Raw genomic sequence first — 16620 nt, forward strand, 5'->3', positions numbered from 1 at the left:
GACTGATGGATAATTTTCCGAAATTATTACAATTTGTTGTAAGTATATTTTATAAAAATAAGAGTGTTCGATTTTTTTATTATATGGCCTACCTGGCTCAGACGGTCAAATTATTTTTTTCCATAAGACAGTGCGTTCCGGGCCATTTGGAGCCTCGGATTTTGGATTTCAAGCCCGGAACCATTCCCATAAGACGTAGGGTATACGTACTTACAGAAAATGTATATAAGTAAACATCTACTGGGCTACTTGTTACATAAACATATTTTGTAAATGACTGTAAATCTGAAGTGTGCAATATTTATTATAAAGGAGACACTTAGATTCGTGCAAATAGTAGTTTGGTAGTAGATTATTTAAAAAAATATAATTATAATATTATGTTTGCGAATCTACCCGAACCTAATTTAATTTGTAGGTACATAATATTAATCCCGAAATCACTATGCGTCTTGGACCCTCCATATAGGTAAGTAGATATTATGTACATTAAAACATAACTCCATTCAGTATTGGATTTACCATTTTCCGGTCCAACTGTAATAATTATTGAGATTCGTTCACACATTGGTAATTTATTTCATGACATTAAATTGTCACCTCTCTCTCAGAGGGGTGTATCATTCATCACACGATCATCAACCACGCCATGAAAATGGTGCTGATTTGATTTATTCACGAATTCACTTTTTTATTAAATTCCCACAGATATGAAAATATAAATTAAAAATTACGATTTTTTATTCAATCTTTTTAAATTTAAGAACACCATAAGAGAATTTGTGATAATTGTACGTCATACTCATAATAAAAATAATTTGTCCATGGAACCAAACCGATAGTATGGATATGTACAGTACCTATTTGTTGGCCATTTTTAACATGGTATTTTATCATACCGAAATGAATTTAATATGACACAACATCAAGATAACTATACAAGATAAAAAAGAACTTTTTACATACCACGTTTTTAAATTTCTGTTGAATCATGTAATATAATCTTGACAATTCTATGTATTAATAATAAAAACTTTTTATTGTACTTGATAGAAATACTGAATAAATATAGAATACTGAAATGTCATTTTGACATTTCATATTGGTTTTCATAGTAACGCGCGTATATATTAATAATTTAGTTGCTAAGACCCCCTTAGCAATCAACAATAATAACTTTCCATACAAAACAGAATTAACTTAAAATTAATTCAATTCTGCTTAAAGATGGCTAAAAGTAATAAAAGAATGCACTGTCGTCGTGTTCTGATATATTCTAAAAGTTTCAAATGTCTAGCTAGTCGGGAAATTAGTTAAAAAAAATTATCGTCCAATACAAATCTTGGAGAAACAAGAAAAAATTTGTACTGGACACACAAGAAAAAATCTGTACCGGACAAACAAGAATACAAGCTAATAAAAACGTGGTAAAATATACCAATAACTCAATTAAAAAAACTCGCCTACCTATCACTCAAACCGTTTGAATTTGGAAGCGTATTTATATTTTTTTGCGATACGCGCGATTTTCCGCAGTGTTGCCAACATCTTTGACCTTGTCTGTTCAAAAATTATCTCTACATTTCGACAAAACTCTTCGCCGTCTTCACTCTCAGTAATAATAATATCGCGGATAGATTGTGACGGCGATTGTAAAAATCGCTCTCGGGGAGCACTCGCGAAAGTTTATCGTCGGAGTGGCCTCAATAATGAAAAGTTAATAACGGCAATATTTTGTGAATAATTTTCAGATTGATGAATATCGTTTAATACCTTTATCATTTACTATTTCTATTTATTTAGTAAGTAAATGGTGTTTACGTTTTATTTCAATTGGAAGTTTATAATCGGTTAAGATTCTCTAGTGCCTTGTGATATTTTTGCTATTAATAATGGTGTATCCAGCAATGTGAATGTGTTGTGTTTATAATTCGCCCATCAGTCAGAATTCTACGGTTTTTCAAATCAATACATTTTTCTCATAAACGTCAAGAGTGTTATGTAAACAAGAATTTTTGGTACCGAAAAGTAATACTAGCGTCAAATGGCAGCACTTTCGCCACCGCTCTTAGAGACATCTAGCGGCGGCGAAGAGCAACAGCAGCAGTCTGTCTCTCTCTCGCTCTCGCTCTGACATTACAAACAAAGAACAGCGTCAGCTGATACGCTCACGGACCTCGGTTTTCATGGTAAACTTGTGCTTCGCTAAATTATAGTGTAATATCTCCGAGCAGTGACTGAGCCTATCGCTGCAAATGTCGAATTATTAAAAATAGTTCCATTTGCGATGCCGTGTATTTTGTGCATCGAGAAATGGAAGGAAATCTGCAAAATTCTTCTGGAAAACGTAAGTTGCCTGATATAATATATAAATTTATTTTCTTTATAATTCTTTTGTTCTTGCGAGAGTTCGGTTATTGGGTAGTTTTCGAGCGATCTCTATTTCCGCGTAATGAGTTGGTGAACCATTTTTAGGTGGATCTCTTTGTTCTTTGCGTTTGCACCTTTGTTTTGATTCAGTCTGGCTTTTACGTTTCTACCAATTCTGTCATAGGCGTGTTGTAAATATATACGTGCGTACGGCTATGGCTATTGGTATTTATGCAGTGAATTTTGACACAAGTCAGCAGCGAACGAACCTCGAAGCAAAAAGTACCTATCGAATGTAGGAAGTGAATTCTCTGGGACCGTTATCATTATCACTGATTTATGTTATGTTATTATTCCGCACATATATTTTCCAATTTTATTTTTAAGTGTGACTAACGATCAAACATATTTATTTAGAAAGAAATAATCAATTTTACCAAGCTTTGCTTATTTTTTGTAATATTAATCATAGGTACCTATACAATATATAAATAATAATATGCATGTAGGTATTTTATAACAATATCCAGAATATTTGATATTAGGCGATGACGGTATCTAAATTGAAATAATGTTATGAAAAGATAGAAATTGAAACTTGTTCCGAAGTTGCCTAGTTAATAAATAAAAAAAAATCTATTTACCTACCTACCTACCCAAAAATAATGTACATTATACCTGTATAATTAAATGCAATGAAAAAAAAGTGAGTAACCTCCTCCTTAATTATATATGTATTTATACCTCTCTACCACCTACCTACCTGTAAAGTATAAACAATTGAATATTTTATTGTAAAAAACACTATGATGTAAGAAGAATAGGCCAGGCCATAGGGTATTTTGTTGCGGTAGGTCAATAGATATGGCTTGTCAATGTAAAAAATCACATTGTTGACATGAGTTAGTTAAATATTTTTATGTCAAATTACAATATATGCAGACTGCCTACCTTCCTACTCAGTTATGTATTTTATTTAACAGGTCTGTCTTGTTGAGGGTCATCCACTTTTTTGTATGTAGTCATCAGATTAAAATTTCTGAAATACCATTTATATGTTTAAAAAAAGCAAAATACTGCATTGTGGGTGGAAGAAGAAAACAAAATAATGGGAGGTATGGTTTGTAAATCTGCCAGATTTAAAAAAATCAACCCTTAAGTATTGCACTTTTCTTTAAGAAGTTCATGTTAAATATCTATTTAAATTTAAAGGGTCAATTACATACTTCTTTCGCTATGTTCACAGTGGAGAGAATTGTTTATAGATTTTTCTACGAAGATTAGTTGTTAGCTTTTCTCTCAACCCTTCGGTTACATGCTCCGGTTCCAAATATGTTAACGATTTCAGTACCTACTTAGGTATACCATATTTATTTAATTTTAGTTGCCGAGTGCAGCGTTACTAAACCAGGGCCAATAGTATAGTACCAATACATATTGCCTCATTGAAATAAGGACATTACAATTACAGCCAACCAATGCGATTTTTAACCTACAACATGCTATCTTTCACCACATTTTACAAACATTGGTTAAATACGACGTTCAATCAGATTTGTCTTCCTCAAAACTATTGAAACTTTTGGTTAGAAATTGTTTGTTTGTTAAATAACAATGTATTTTATTGAATGACTATTAATGATTATAGTCTGCTAACATGTATTTTTCCAGATGGCATTGTACTGCATTGCGCATAAAATGTTGTTTATTTCTGGTAACGATTTTATGAATATTAAAATAATCAATTTTACAAAACTAGCCATCAAAAATACTATCATTATTTTCATAGTTTGAATAGACCAAATTCACAATACTTGGTAAAACTATACCTATCTCGATTTTACCCATTTTACACTAATCACAACTTGACCAAAGACCACATAAAATAAGAATCTTTGCTAAGAAATAATAATAATTTGATAATTATTTCAGTTTTACCTTATTATCTTCATATTTTGTTGCTAAGTTTACTCAACTCTGTAGTATTTATTGTAAATGTTATCTTAATAATTATAAGTAGATACTTACTTACTTAAGCGTTTCTTATAAATTGAAGGAATAGAGAGACAGACCTTTGGCCTCATATGATTCTATAAAATCTCTCAGAATATTATATAATCTAGACATGAGTAAACACAGTTTTAAATTTCTCACAATCCTCAAAATCGATCGAGTTTCAATAAATACACCATACCCGAACATTTTATTTTATTCAAGTCAATTGGTTCCCTGATAAATTAGTAAATGTTTATAATATGCAGGTGCCTGATATTTTGTATCAAGTACAGGTACACAAAAATATCAGTTAATCTGTTGGCGGTGACCGTAAACTGTTGATCGTTATCGATGCACACTAATCCCCGCATATTCTCGCTCACTTCTCTCCCATGTCTGCGGAGATAAAGACTAAAGTTTTAAAAATTCCAGTAGGTATATTGTCTGCTTCCAGTGGACTGAAAGAGATCTATGATGATTTTGATATTGTTATTTCTGTATTCCTTCTAGAATTATGACAGAATTTTCTAATGCAGTGATATTACCCTCGTAATAATATGAGGCGTCTAATTCCAAAAAGCGATAAGTCCAAATTTTGTCAAAATCGAGAAAAAAATACGCACATATTATTTGTATAATTTTACACAATATGTATTGATCTATAAATTCCAAAACGCGATATAACCCTATGAAAAAAAATATTTTAAGACTCGATTTATTACAAAAAGCGCCAAGTCCATGTTTCATATTATTTAAAGCTTGAGTGATTTCGCGCGTGCTTAAGTCAACCGATAAGGGAACGTTCAATATTGAAAAGGGCGTCTCCCATGCTGTAGCATCTGGTAAACTCATGACAGTGCCATGGAAAAATGTGCCGTATGCGGGGTAATTCAAAAAGTGAGATACAAATAGCGCTACATCCAATTTTATTTTGCCTATATTTATTGCATTTAAGAGTTTATCAGCTGAAACAAATTGCCATTTGGTTCTAATTTCGACATAGAATACAAGGGAAAAAATAATCTCACATTAAAACAAATAATTGAAGCTTGAAACATAAAAACGTTGTTTCCCGAAAATATTGAATTGTGGACTTGTCGCTTTTTGTTATTAGACGCCTCATATATCTATTAACTTACCTATTATCGTCGTTAAGGTGATTGTTTATTATCCACTAATGTTTGTATTTAGGTAGGTATGTACTCTTAATATCAAATCATATCAAAAATGATATCTATGTTAAATCGGTTTCCGTACAGATAAAAGTGTCTCTATATTTTAAAATATATTATTGTGAGAATATCATTTATGGCTTAGAATTGGATCTAGAAATCTCAAACTTGTATATATTTTTTGGTAGTTCATTTGATAGACATTAATGAAGTTGGATAAAAACTTGGCTTATAATTAGAATATGTTAATCTCGTCAATGTATTCAAATATTTCTATTGAGTAGACAATATTGATTAATCATTTAAGTAGTTCTGTGACCCTAAAATACTGCGATTTTCATTGACTTTAAGAGATTTATTAGAACATCGCAATGACATCTAAGAAGAAACTATTGTATTGTACGACAACATCTTTTTGGCTACGTGTTAAAACTGTGAACTAACATGCTTTGCCCATTTTTACCCGAAATTCCATTATAAACTAACAAGCTCCTCCCATTTAGTAGACAGCAGCGTTTAGAAGCGTAGCCAAGAAAATGTTGTCGTACAATAGTCTAATTGTTGTACTTATTGTTCTTCCTGCATTAGTTGCAAGAATCTTTCACTAATGCTGTGTGTTTGTTTATTTTCAGTATTAGCAGTTGCAGATGAAACGAAGAAGCGCTAATAAAGGGAGATAGACCAAATAAAATAATTACGAGGCGAAAGCTGACACTGTGAATGCATTTATTTATTTTTAATTGTAGCACATAATAAACAGTCAAAATGCTTTACATATTTCATGTAGACACGGGTACGATGATGACGTTCGATATTAATTTCGCACTGGAAAGGTAATTACCACTGACATCTTATATTCAATTTTACTCTCTGTAGTTCAGCCATTGAGATTTCAGCGTGACTCACTACTGAATTAATACATTTTCACTTTGTTGTGAAATACACACATCATTAAATTTATATTTTGTGTGTGTATTATGGGATAAAGAATTTTATTATATTCAAAAATATTTTACCACAATTCTTTTTTTAAATCAGTCATACAGAACCCTCATTGGCAAATTCTACATAATATATATCGACTGTAGAAAGGAAAAAGGACGTAATCCACTGAATCAAATTTTACAGGAGGCACAAAAACGTTTTTGTTATGGTTTTCGGTCAAAGATAAAATACAAAATAGACATAACCGTAAAGTGAGTGCATGACAATTAATAATTTGGTTTTTATATTCCTAATATGATATTAATAATTATTGAGTTAATTAAAGAAAAACCAACTTAAATGATGGTTAAGTCGTTTTTCCTACTTCCTTCTTTTTTTTTTTTTTTAAATTGTCAGCTAAATTTAGATAATAAATCAGCATTTTCAGCTTACATCCTTTAGACACAACGTATATTTAGTTGTGTAGACCGTTATTATCAAATTTTCCAATTTTGAAATAACCGAGGGTTACGACCTTTTTCCTTTCTACAGCCGATATGTTGTTTATGTTAAGTACCTTCCTTGTCAAATAGGTGTTTTTTACTTGAAAACTTAAATCAAATAAAGTTAATCAACCAAATAAATAAAACATTTACTACAAAATTCACCTTAGTATAGTATGGTGACGTCATGTTAAAAAAATCACCAGTTCGGTATCTCTGTAAGACGTAAGTGTTCACATACAGAAATCATTAGAAACAGTAAATGTTGTCAATATCAAGATGGAAGCGTTGTCTTTGATGTATGCTGTAGATTTAATATTTTCTTCTGTAATGCTTGGTCCAGACCGAGACACATATGTCCGTAAACAAATAAACATTGTATAAAAACTGCTTACAAACATTCCATAAGTAAGCAAATGCATTTGAAATGTTTTTATACAACAATAATATGCAAATATACCGACAAACGAGTGTGGCCATATCCAACGACTCCCGTTAGGATGACTTGCATCTTATGCAACCCTACATAATATATATATCTAAACCTTGTTAGTGATAAAAACACAAGGATAACTCTGCATCTGTATAATTGGGCTTCACCTAGTAATTAGATGAAGGGTGTTGTTGTTGGCATGTGGTAAAATAATATTGTTAATTCACCACAATATGGACATGGATCAAAGTTATAGTTCTCACAGTGTAAATATGATATGTCTGTTTACCTTTTTAATTGGATGGCTATTGTGTCAAATGTCCTTAAAAGTGCATCGTACCATTGCATATTGAAACGCACCGGTCGAGTGTCCCACTCATGCTTGAGTGCATTATATCAGTCACTCTGTGCACACATCTCAGCGCATGTTCATGTGCAGTTTTCTGCTTTATCAAGGTCATGGACTTTTTATCTTGCTTTTCTTTTTATAACACACATTATTAAATTCGTTTGCTCTAGGTGACACATTGTTGCTACGATTCCAACCTGACAGCTTTGCGCCAGAGTTCTGTTTGTCACCGAATATATTTATTTACAGAGCTTATTATTTTCGGCACACTTTTTATCTAAAATGGTGCTATTATAATGTTTTCAATTCAAAACATAATATTGGTATTTACCTCTATCCATATAAATATAAAGTTAGTTTTTATATGTAAGTCAATATATTTAAAAAAAAAACAAACTTTTCACTCTCTTTTAATATTAATCTTAGCCACAAGAAAACATATTTTCAACAATAGGTACTTACATAAATTAAAATAATAACTATAATATGTTATTTTACTTTGTAATAACCAAAAATTATGTATTGAATCAATTTTATTTGTGCGTTTAATGGTTAATTCACTTAAATCTAATGTAGGTATTCAATTATGAATGTAATTGAAGTTTATTCCTATCACTAATTTGTACTTACTTCCACCAAACCTGACTCGATACAAGATATTTTCGGATTCCATGCCTAGCATTGGATGATGAGATGCATTCAATTATAGAATAGTCGTTCTTCTAGCTAGTGAATCGGCCAGTCCATCTTCATTCAAGCATCCTGGCATGTTATTTTATAATATTCTTGGTTTTACTATTATGTTATTTTATCACTTTTTTGTGATACCTACTTATAAGGAAAATAATTTATTATATGATAGCCATAAATATAATTAATGACTAGCCGAAATCGTAAATTCTTCAATCTGATGTAATAAATAACTATTAACTGTCCAGTGAAAGCATAATGTTGTATTAGTCTGATGAATTTATTATCGTTATCTTATCTTATTAAACAAACGTTTTCTTCGTGGCAACTCAAGAATATGTCACAGTTCACTCGCCACTTGCTACTTTACGATAACATAATTTTGTATCCTCAATCGATTAAAAATCATGCAGTATTAACACTGAGGCAGAGATACATGCAATATCACTATTCACTAATTAGCCGTTATTATGGCATTTAGTGTTTAATGGAGAATGAATGTGCGCATGCAACTTTCGTAGAATGATAAGCGCAAACAACGTATAAACTGTAAATCTGCCAGCTGTCATTTAACCAAAAATTAAATAAATACAGTTTTTAATGTTATTTACTTATTTCCGACAAATGAAAATTGTTTTGAATACTGATTATAGAAGCAAACATTTATATTACTCACACAGTTCACAATTGTCATCTATTATGGAAGCAGACACCGGCTTATTAATCAACGGTGGTAGTAATTGGCCAAGATCTTGGCTTGGGTTTGGGTTTCATAGCTGAAATACCGCTATCACTGGACAATGTAGATCAGTGTTTTTTCTCCCTTTTCTCCGTCTTACTATACAGTGAACACATAGACTAAACAAATGTTGAAAATGTGCCATTATCAACATTGAGTATACATTTGAATTTGACTGTACGCAAGAGTATCTTACTGCTGCGGCATGGCTCATGTCGGCTGATGAGGTATCTTGTTGGGAGTCTTTGACCGTTGGTGATGACAATTTTGTCAGAGGTGTGGTTTTTCATTGTATGAATCACTCTATTATAATTATTGTGTTATACAAGAACTTAAACATATTGAATGCGTGTTGTTTTCAGTGTGGAGTATTTAAAGGGTATGATAGAAAAGATGTGGCACATCCCGGCCGCGGCCCAGGTGCTTCTGGTGAGCGGCGGAGAGGTTCTGCGGTCCGATGCCAAAGTCTGTTCGTACAGCGCAGGCACCGACACCAATCCCATTTACATGTTTAGCAAGAAAATTATCGAGTCCAATGACCCGCCCAAGTCCAGTCATGAATACGGACCAGGTTTGTAATATTTGGATTCATTATTATTAACACGATAGATATTTATTATTCATTTAACGCCTGCCTGCATGGCACATCCCTGTTGGTGCAAACTTTTTTCATATATTATATTTATAGTATTTCACTGAAGAAATATATTATGCATGCTAGAATCAATTGAATTGCTTTCTAAGACAGGTCATATAGTAGGTCTCTAATGCATTAACTCATTCCGTGCGTTCAACGCAACTGGTGCGTTGCCATTAGTTGGCCATTAGATACTATTAGCATGTTAATTAAATGTGGTGATTAAATAGTAATTAACAGGTCCGCAATGAATGAGTTAACAATTGTGTAATTACATTGACACTGCTATTTTGTAGTTTTTATGACATACCTTTCATTTTTATTTTTTAAATAAAACAATACTGACTTCATGTGTCAGGACATTTTTAACTTGAAATTAGTGAAAAATAGTCAGTAGGAAATAACAAAAATTTTGTTTATTGATTGATTTGATTGGCTATGTCAATGATATTGATATCAGGTAGACCAAAAGTTCATTGTTCCATACCATGCCGTATCTTTTGTATAATACTGGTACTGAATTGGAAAGTAACTGCCCAAGACACACCTGTGCTTTTGCAGTCCTAATGGTTAACCACTCTCTCAAGATTTTGCAACAACCTGGGTTCAAATATACCTACACTGATTGAAAGAGAAAATTTGTGAATTTTAGTTAGGCAGTGAATTTAATATCAATACATTGTTAACCTTAGTATTATGGTGCGTTGCATAATGTTGATACAAGAATGTCTTTTATCGCATTCTTTGACACAGTTTTGGTAAGACCAGGGCTTTTTTTTTAAAAAAAAAGGTGCCGGAACTCACTTCATGTCAAGCTTTTTACTAAATAAAATTATATTCAAATGTCACTTAAATGAAATTTAAAGGAGCTATGCCACGAAGCGAACAAAAAAAGGTTGATTTTTACGATAATTTTTTATTTTAGTCAAAACAAAGCTACAGAAACAATAAAATACATACATTATATTTGAAATATATTGTACAAATAAGACTAAATAAGACTAAATTTAAAATATAATTGTAAATACATATGTAATGTATTTATTTATGAACTTGAATAAAAGTAGAGTGATTTCCAAAGTTTTTTCCAATTCTCGTCTGATACATCATCTCGATTCCTTTTCTTAGTGTTAGAGTCTAAGGCCGAATGTCTTCCTTTAAGTAACCACCTATCAACATATTTTGAAGGATCGAAAAGTGTCAAGGGTGGTCCCACGAGTTTGATGAACAAGAGTGCCGAAACTGTTGAATGATTGATTTTCCTTAGCTACTTTATATGCAGTTCGAAAAATGTTTGCTGTTATTACTTTTTCGCGAGATAACGATTTTAAAAAAGTATTTTCAATCTGCTTTTTTTTGGCTTCAGAAATGATTTTTAACGCTGCTTTGTGTGCAATAGATCCTCTGTGATCGAAATTTTTTTTTCGAAGTGACCCCAATTGTAGCTTCCTCTCTTTCCCAGAATACGTGATTTCATTAGTGGCCCATTCTTTGGATATTTTCATTCCCATTGTCGTTTCAGTTCCAAGAGTTCCAACGTTTCTGCAAATTGTGCAGCCAAGTTTCATTTTGTGTACGTTCAACCATTCGTTTTTTGAGCAAAAATCGTATTTTTGATCTAATGACCAGCAGTCTGGCCAATCGTTTTGAGTTCGACCTTGATCCCCGAGATCAGCTCGAGATGATTCAGGAACATCTACATGTACCGATATTTCCATATCTTCTGTCATCGTTACTGTTACTGTTTTGAGCTTTTTATTTGCGGAATCGGCACCGCTGCCGGTGGTTGAGAAGTAACAGGAAATTTTTTTCATATTTAAACTTGGGGTTGCACTAAATAATATATAAAATAGTTGCACAACACGTAATCGTAACACAAACTGACTAAACAAACGTAAATAACAATATACGCAGATGCCGCCATGCGATAAACGTCAAACTGTCAAAATCATAATACGCAAAGACATACGTATGAAGCTAGTTACATACGCAGGTTTGCTATTTAAACTATACGGTTACTTCACTAACACTAACACGCCAACATTCAAAATGGCTTCCACCTGTACCTTATTTTATCATTTTAACGAACTATTATTGTAATTACTTAAGCGCAAATATTTTTTCGTTTAATTGATTTTGAAATAAAACCGTGAAAAAAGGTGCCGGAACGCCGTTCCACCGCGTTAAATGGAAAAAAAAGCCCTGGGTAAGACTAAACTCTGAATAATTTAATGGATTATTAATTATGACTGCTAATGCTTGTAAAGTTTCCTTTCATAGTAATAGTTTGAAAAACATGTGAGGTGAGGTCTTTTGAGGTGCAATATCATTTACTGTTACTTTATATACTGACAGTCAAATAAATTTATACTTGAAATAGTCTTTTTTTGCTTTGCATGTAATTGAAATAAATAACATTTATATATTTATTTGTATTTATCATTCTCATGGTTGAGCTGGCATGCTATGCTATGTTATAAGGTTAACTTTCAAGGCTAGGGTTATTTTAAAATTTATTGTTTCTTCAGTAGGTACCTATTAAATTTCAAATTGCATTATTCTTAATATATTATACTACATACCTACTCTCTTGGAAATAAAATTTTGTTTATTCGAGTTTATGTTGAAAACCCTTTATATCACGCAATGATAATACATATTATGCATAATCACAATCATAATATTAATGTTCTGTGAATATGTAACAATATTTATTTTAATAGCGTTGACTGTCATTTCTTGTTGGAAAGACGTAAGTAGTATTAATTAAAATAAAACATATATTATGACATAATACTTATTCCACATGATTTCATAAGGATGTGGACCGGATTCGACATCTTGAATATGACATTCCTAATTGATACAAAATATACATTCTAACAGCTATTCACTACTTGAACACTGAATACTAATTAAAGTCATTCACTATATCTGTATCTGTACCTGTCTTCATATTCTAGTGTACTATTGAAACCCTTAATCTCTTTATTTCTTTCATAATGATAATGCTTTTATAAAAGGTAAGAAGGGTAAATTATCATTACTATTGGCGGAGATTATAGATCTTCACTCTAGTTCCACACCATTCTTTACAGAATTTATTCTACGCGAAATAGTTGTTGAGTCGCTTATGTCAGTGCCTAGTTTTTCATTGCCAGCTATGTCCGCCGAACTTAACGGGCTGGTCGATTTAGCAGTTTTTATGGTCAGCTTATGCCTCTGAGCCACCATTGTATGAATGCATTTTACCAGCAGTTATCCATGTGCTGAGCGATCTAGCCATTGTCATTTTATGAGTTTGTTGTGTTGTCTTGTCTGCCTCCTTGTCCATTGATTATTTTGGTGCATTATATTATGTACCCTTGAATGTTGTGTTACTCATAAAAATGAAGGATAAATATCTATGCGGACATTAATTACATGTGTGTATTCTTTATTTTCAGATGTGGACTTAACGAGTGAAGTGGAACAGTGCTTAGCGATCCCTCCGAGTCACAAAGCAGTGATGGCATGCTCAAAATTAGCAAAACACTTTGGGGATCTGGCTCGCGACTACACTCACATCTGTGAGAAGCTTGTGCATGATCAGCACTTACAGCAACAGGTAAACAATATTATTTTTAGACTAAGTAGAAAAGGTAAATCACCATTTCCTCTCCGAGACAGAGCAAATGAATACCCAGCCAGTGGAAATCGAATCATATAATCCCCCAATCAGGACCTGAACGCCTTCATTATTTTACGGTGAGCTGATCCTGATCCGATCTTGAGTCCGATCCTAATAAGACCATATGGGTCTCCACGGAGTGGAGGTTTATATTAATAGATTTTGTTTTTACGAGAAATGGATGTCAGCCACCTATTAGGTCCATACCCTGACTCAAACACAAATGGAAAAACAATATGTTCATTTGCCAGACCCAGGATTTTAACCTGGGACCCACGACGCTATAGGCCGATGTTGTAGATAGAACTTAATATAATAGGAAATTAGAATTTTGCCGTAGTCAATGAAAAATTTGGTGAGAAATATTTGTTATTTTGGGCCGCAACAAATGCCAGTTTGGGCCGCACGCGGCCCACGGGCTGCCGTTTTGTGCATCACTGGCTTAGAGCTTCCTGTTCATATAATAGTTTTTCTAATTAAAATATAATACCGTGTGTTATATTTGAATGCTCATTACCGTACCCAACAAGTTGATTTGAGACAAGTATAAAATTATTCACAATCGACTTTTAAATGTCATTTCAGGGTTGGGCAGCAGTCGTAGCAAACGTAGAAGATGTAACTATGGACTTCCAAGAGAGAGCCGAAGACTTTGAGCAGAAAGTTAATGAACATTTGAAAAATAAAGACGAATACATGGAATTTCTGTCAAGGTAACAGAGTTATCAATGTAATTACAATTAATACTATCGACTGAGGGGGTACTTGATAGAATTTAAATTTACTAGTTAGTTTAAGTTTTGTAACCTTTCATTTGAATCAGTCTTTACTATGGTACTACAGTTGGTACTATGCACTCGCACACTCACTGACGGCAAATGTACAACTTACTTAAGCTGGAGCTACATACCATTCAGATCCATGGCCGACTGCATACTTATCCTCCAGGCCACAAAGCCTCTGCGTCTATTGCCTCCATTGGCGGCCCAGCAGCCCAATGCTTACTGAGGTTTCTTTATAAACCTAATGGAAAGCTCTAGATACGTTGCATCTAACAACGTGATCGGCCCATCAAGACGTTAACTATATCGGGCATACAATTGATACAGAATTGAGTTAATTACCATTTATATACCAAATTAACACAATAAAAGATCATTATTACTAAGTAATGAATCACCCAGCTATTTATAAATTTGAAGTGTTGGGAATTTCGAAGTCTATTATTATGCATCGATGCATTAATATATATATACTGAATTTCATAATAATTTGTACTATTTAGTGATTACATTTTCATGATATTTTAATGTATTATGTAATTTGGTATATAAATGGTTATTAACCATATTCAGTCAGTTGTACATTTGGCATTGGTAAGTGTTATAGTGCTTGAAGATGCCGAAAGGTGAATCCCAGGTTGCAAAAATATTATTCAGATGGAAAAGTACAAAACTCGAATCAATTAGAATAATTATTTTTGTAAAAATTATTTATCACTAGATTATGACGTGAAGTTTTTCTTTATCTATTTCTCAAGCAAGATCTGTGTATACTTGTAATAAAACAGTGCGATTGAAATAATATATCAAGCTTTTTAAAATTCACATAAGTAGTTAGTTATAATTTGGGAACTGATTAATTTTTCTTCATTTGCCGTTCATCACATAAATAATGTATCGTGTGATTGAAAATTTGGTTTTTGTTGCAGGTTCAATGAAGACTTAGAATTACTCTCTAGTATCCCTATTTTGCCCGCGTTGCGTCTCAATGCGGTTTCCAATCCCTTCACCGCATTCGACGAGCTGCATGCGGCGGACAGTGAGTCTTTCGAGAAGCAGCAGGTGGCGAATGATGACGAAGACGACGCCGTCAAGAAGATGTCGGCTTCGTCCGATGAAACGCCAAAAACACATATTATTATACCGACTGATACGCAGGGTATGTATTTCTCCCATTTCATACCATTATGCTTGTACGCACAGAAAACTCTCTATTATCCTGGTGCAGATTGTTTACGCATGAAATGTACAAGGTTTCACAATGATATTTGAAAATCGTCATAAAAATTTTTAAAACAAAAAAGTTATTCTTTCTTCCTACATAACAGAATAATAGAGAGCGTGCTCTATAGTTTCTGCCAGTATAAGTTGTCTGTTCAATGACAGCATTACATGCAAACATATGACATAATATTATCATTCAATATATTATTTTCTCGTGAAAAACTAAATCTGTTAACGGCCCACGTGCTCGTCGTAGGTCAAAATTGAGTTTTTATCGTATTTTCAAACCATGATCCTGGACACTCCTTAAACGTTGTAGATAATCTATTTATATAATTTTGAAGCCTTATTATCCTTTATAGTTATTTTAAACATTTGATGACTGCATAAAGTATTTTTGTTACATAAAATAGTATTCTTTTAAACCTCTCGCTCTAATGTTTTAGAATATAGTCATATTTCGGTACATAACTGTGCAGTGGTGTTAAGATTTTTTACATTTATTAATTTTTAAACGCATTTATAAAACCATTAGTATAATTTATTACGAGATAATTTTTGTAAAATATTCACGATAAAAAATTATATTGATAATCTCTGTGATCCCAAATTTGACAAGAATTAGGCATTTTATTATTCAAAAAATCGGCAAGATTAACACATTTGAAGATGATTCTAAAGATATTTATTATAAGCTATGTCTTTGACCATTCAAGTGTGATAAACATCTTATGAATAATGATTGCTTTATAATAATTATTGATCTAAGAATAAGGTAGTGTTTTTTTGAAATACGCCATTTCTTTTGGCATTCCCCAGTGGTTAAACTACAACATACGGCCGTAGCCATAAATTGACAAACTATAATTAAAGTAGGGAGAAAAATTATGTTAACGCGCGTGTTTAAAGGATAATAAGGCTTCAAAATTATATAAATAGATTATCTACAACGTTTAAGGAGTGTCCAGGATCATGGTTTGAAAATACAATAAAAACTCAATTTTGACCTTCGACGAGCATGTCCCCCCTTAATACAAACCTCCACTCTGTGGAGGCCCATATGATCTTATTAGGGTCGGAATGGTATTTTATACTGCGGTGAGTTTAGTCCTAAATTTGAATGGATGCCAAT

General features: G+C 32.6%; 1 protein-coding gene across 2 annotated transcripts in view; it reads left to right on the top strand.

Annotated features, from left to right (window-relative positions):
- The first annotated feature begins 1562 nt into the window (after nucleotides 1-1562).
- Atg17 (autophagy-related 17) overlaps nucleotides 1563-16620 on the top strand; it is a 29165-nt gene continuing 14107 nt past the window's right edge. Inside the window, exons 1-7 of one of the 2 annotated variants that reach the window (XM_085955619.1) lie at nucleotides 1564-1716; nucleotides 2217-2347; nucleotides 6170-6370; nucleotides 9538-9746; nucleotides 13259-13419; nucleotides 14068-14195; nucleotides 15194-15423. In XM_085955619.1, the coding sequence (XP_085811745.1) occupies nucleotides 6303-6370; nucleotides 9538-9746; nucleotides 13259-13419; nucleotides 14068-14195; nucleotides 15194-15423 (796 nt within the window). In that variant the 5' untranslated portion in view covers nucleotides 1564-1716; nucleotides 2217-2347; nucleotides 6170-6302. Of the gene's footprint in view, nucleotides 2348-6169; nucleotides 6371-9537; nucleotides 9747-13258; nucleotides 13420-14067; nucleotides 14196-15193; nucleotides 15424-16620 lie in introns of both variants that reach the window. The other variant, XM_085955620.1, reaches the window with a different exon arrangement.

The sequence above is a fragment of the Rhyacophila brunnea genome, unplaced genomic scaffold (genome assembly GCF_057557595.1).
Source record: "Rhyacophila brunnea isolate RB1 unplaced genomic scaffold, BYU_Rbru_1.0 scaffold_5, whole genome shotgun sequence".
Classification (NCBI taxonomy): Eukaryota; Metazoa; Arthropoda; class Insecta; order Trichoptera; family Rhyacophilidae; genus Rhyacophila; species Rhyacophila brunnea.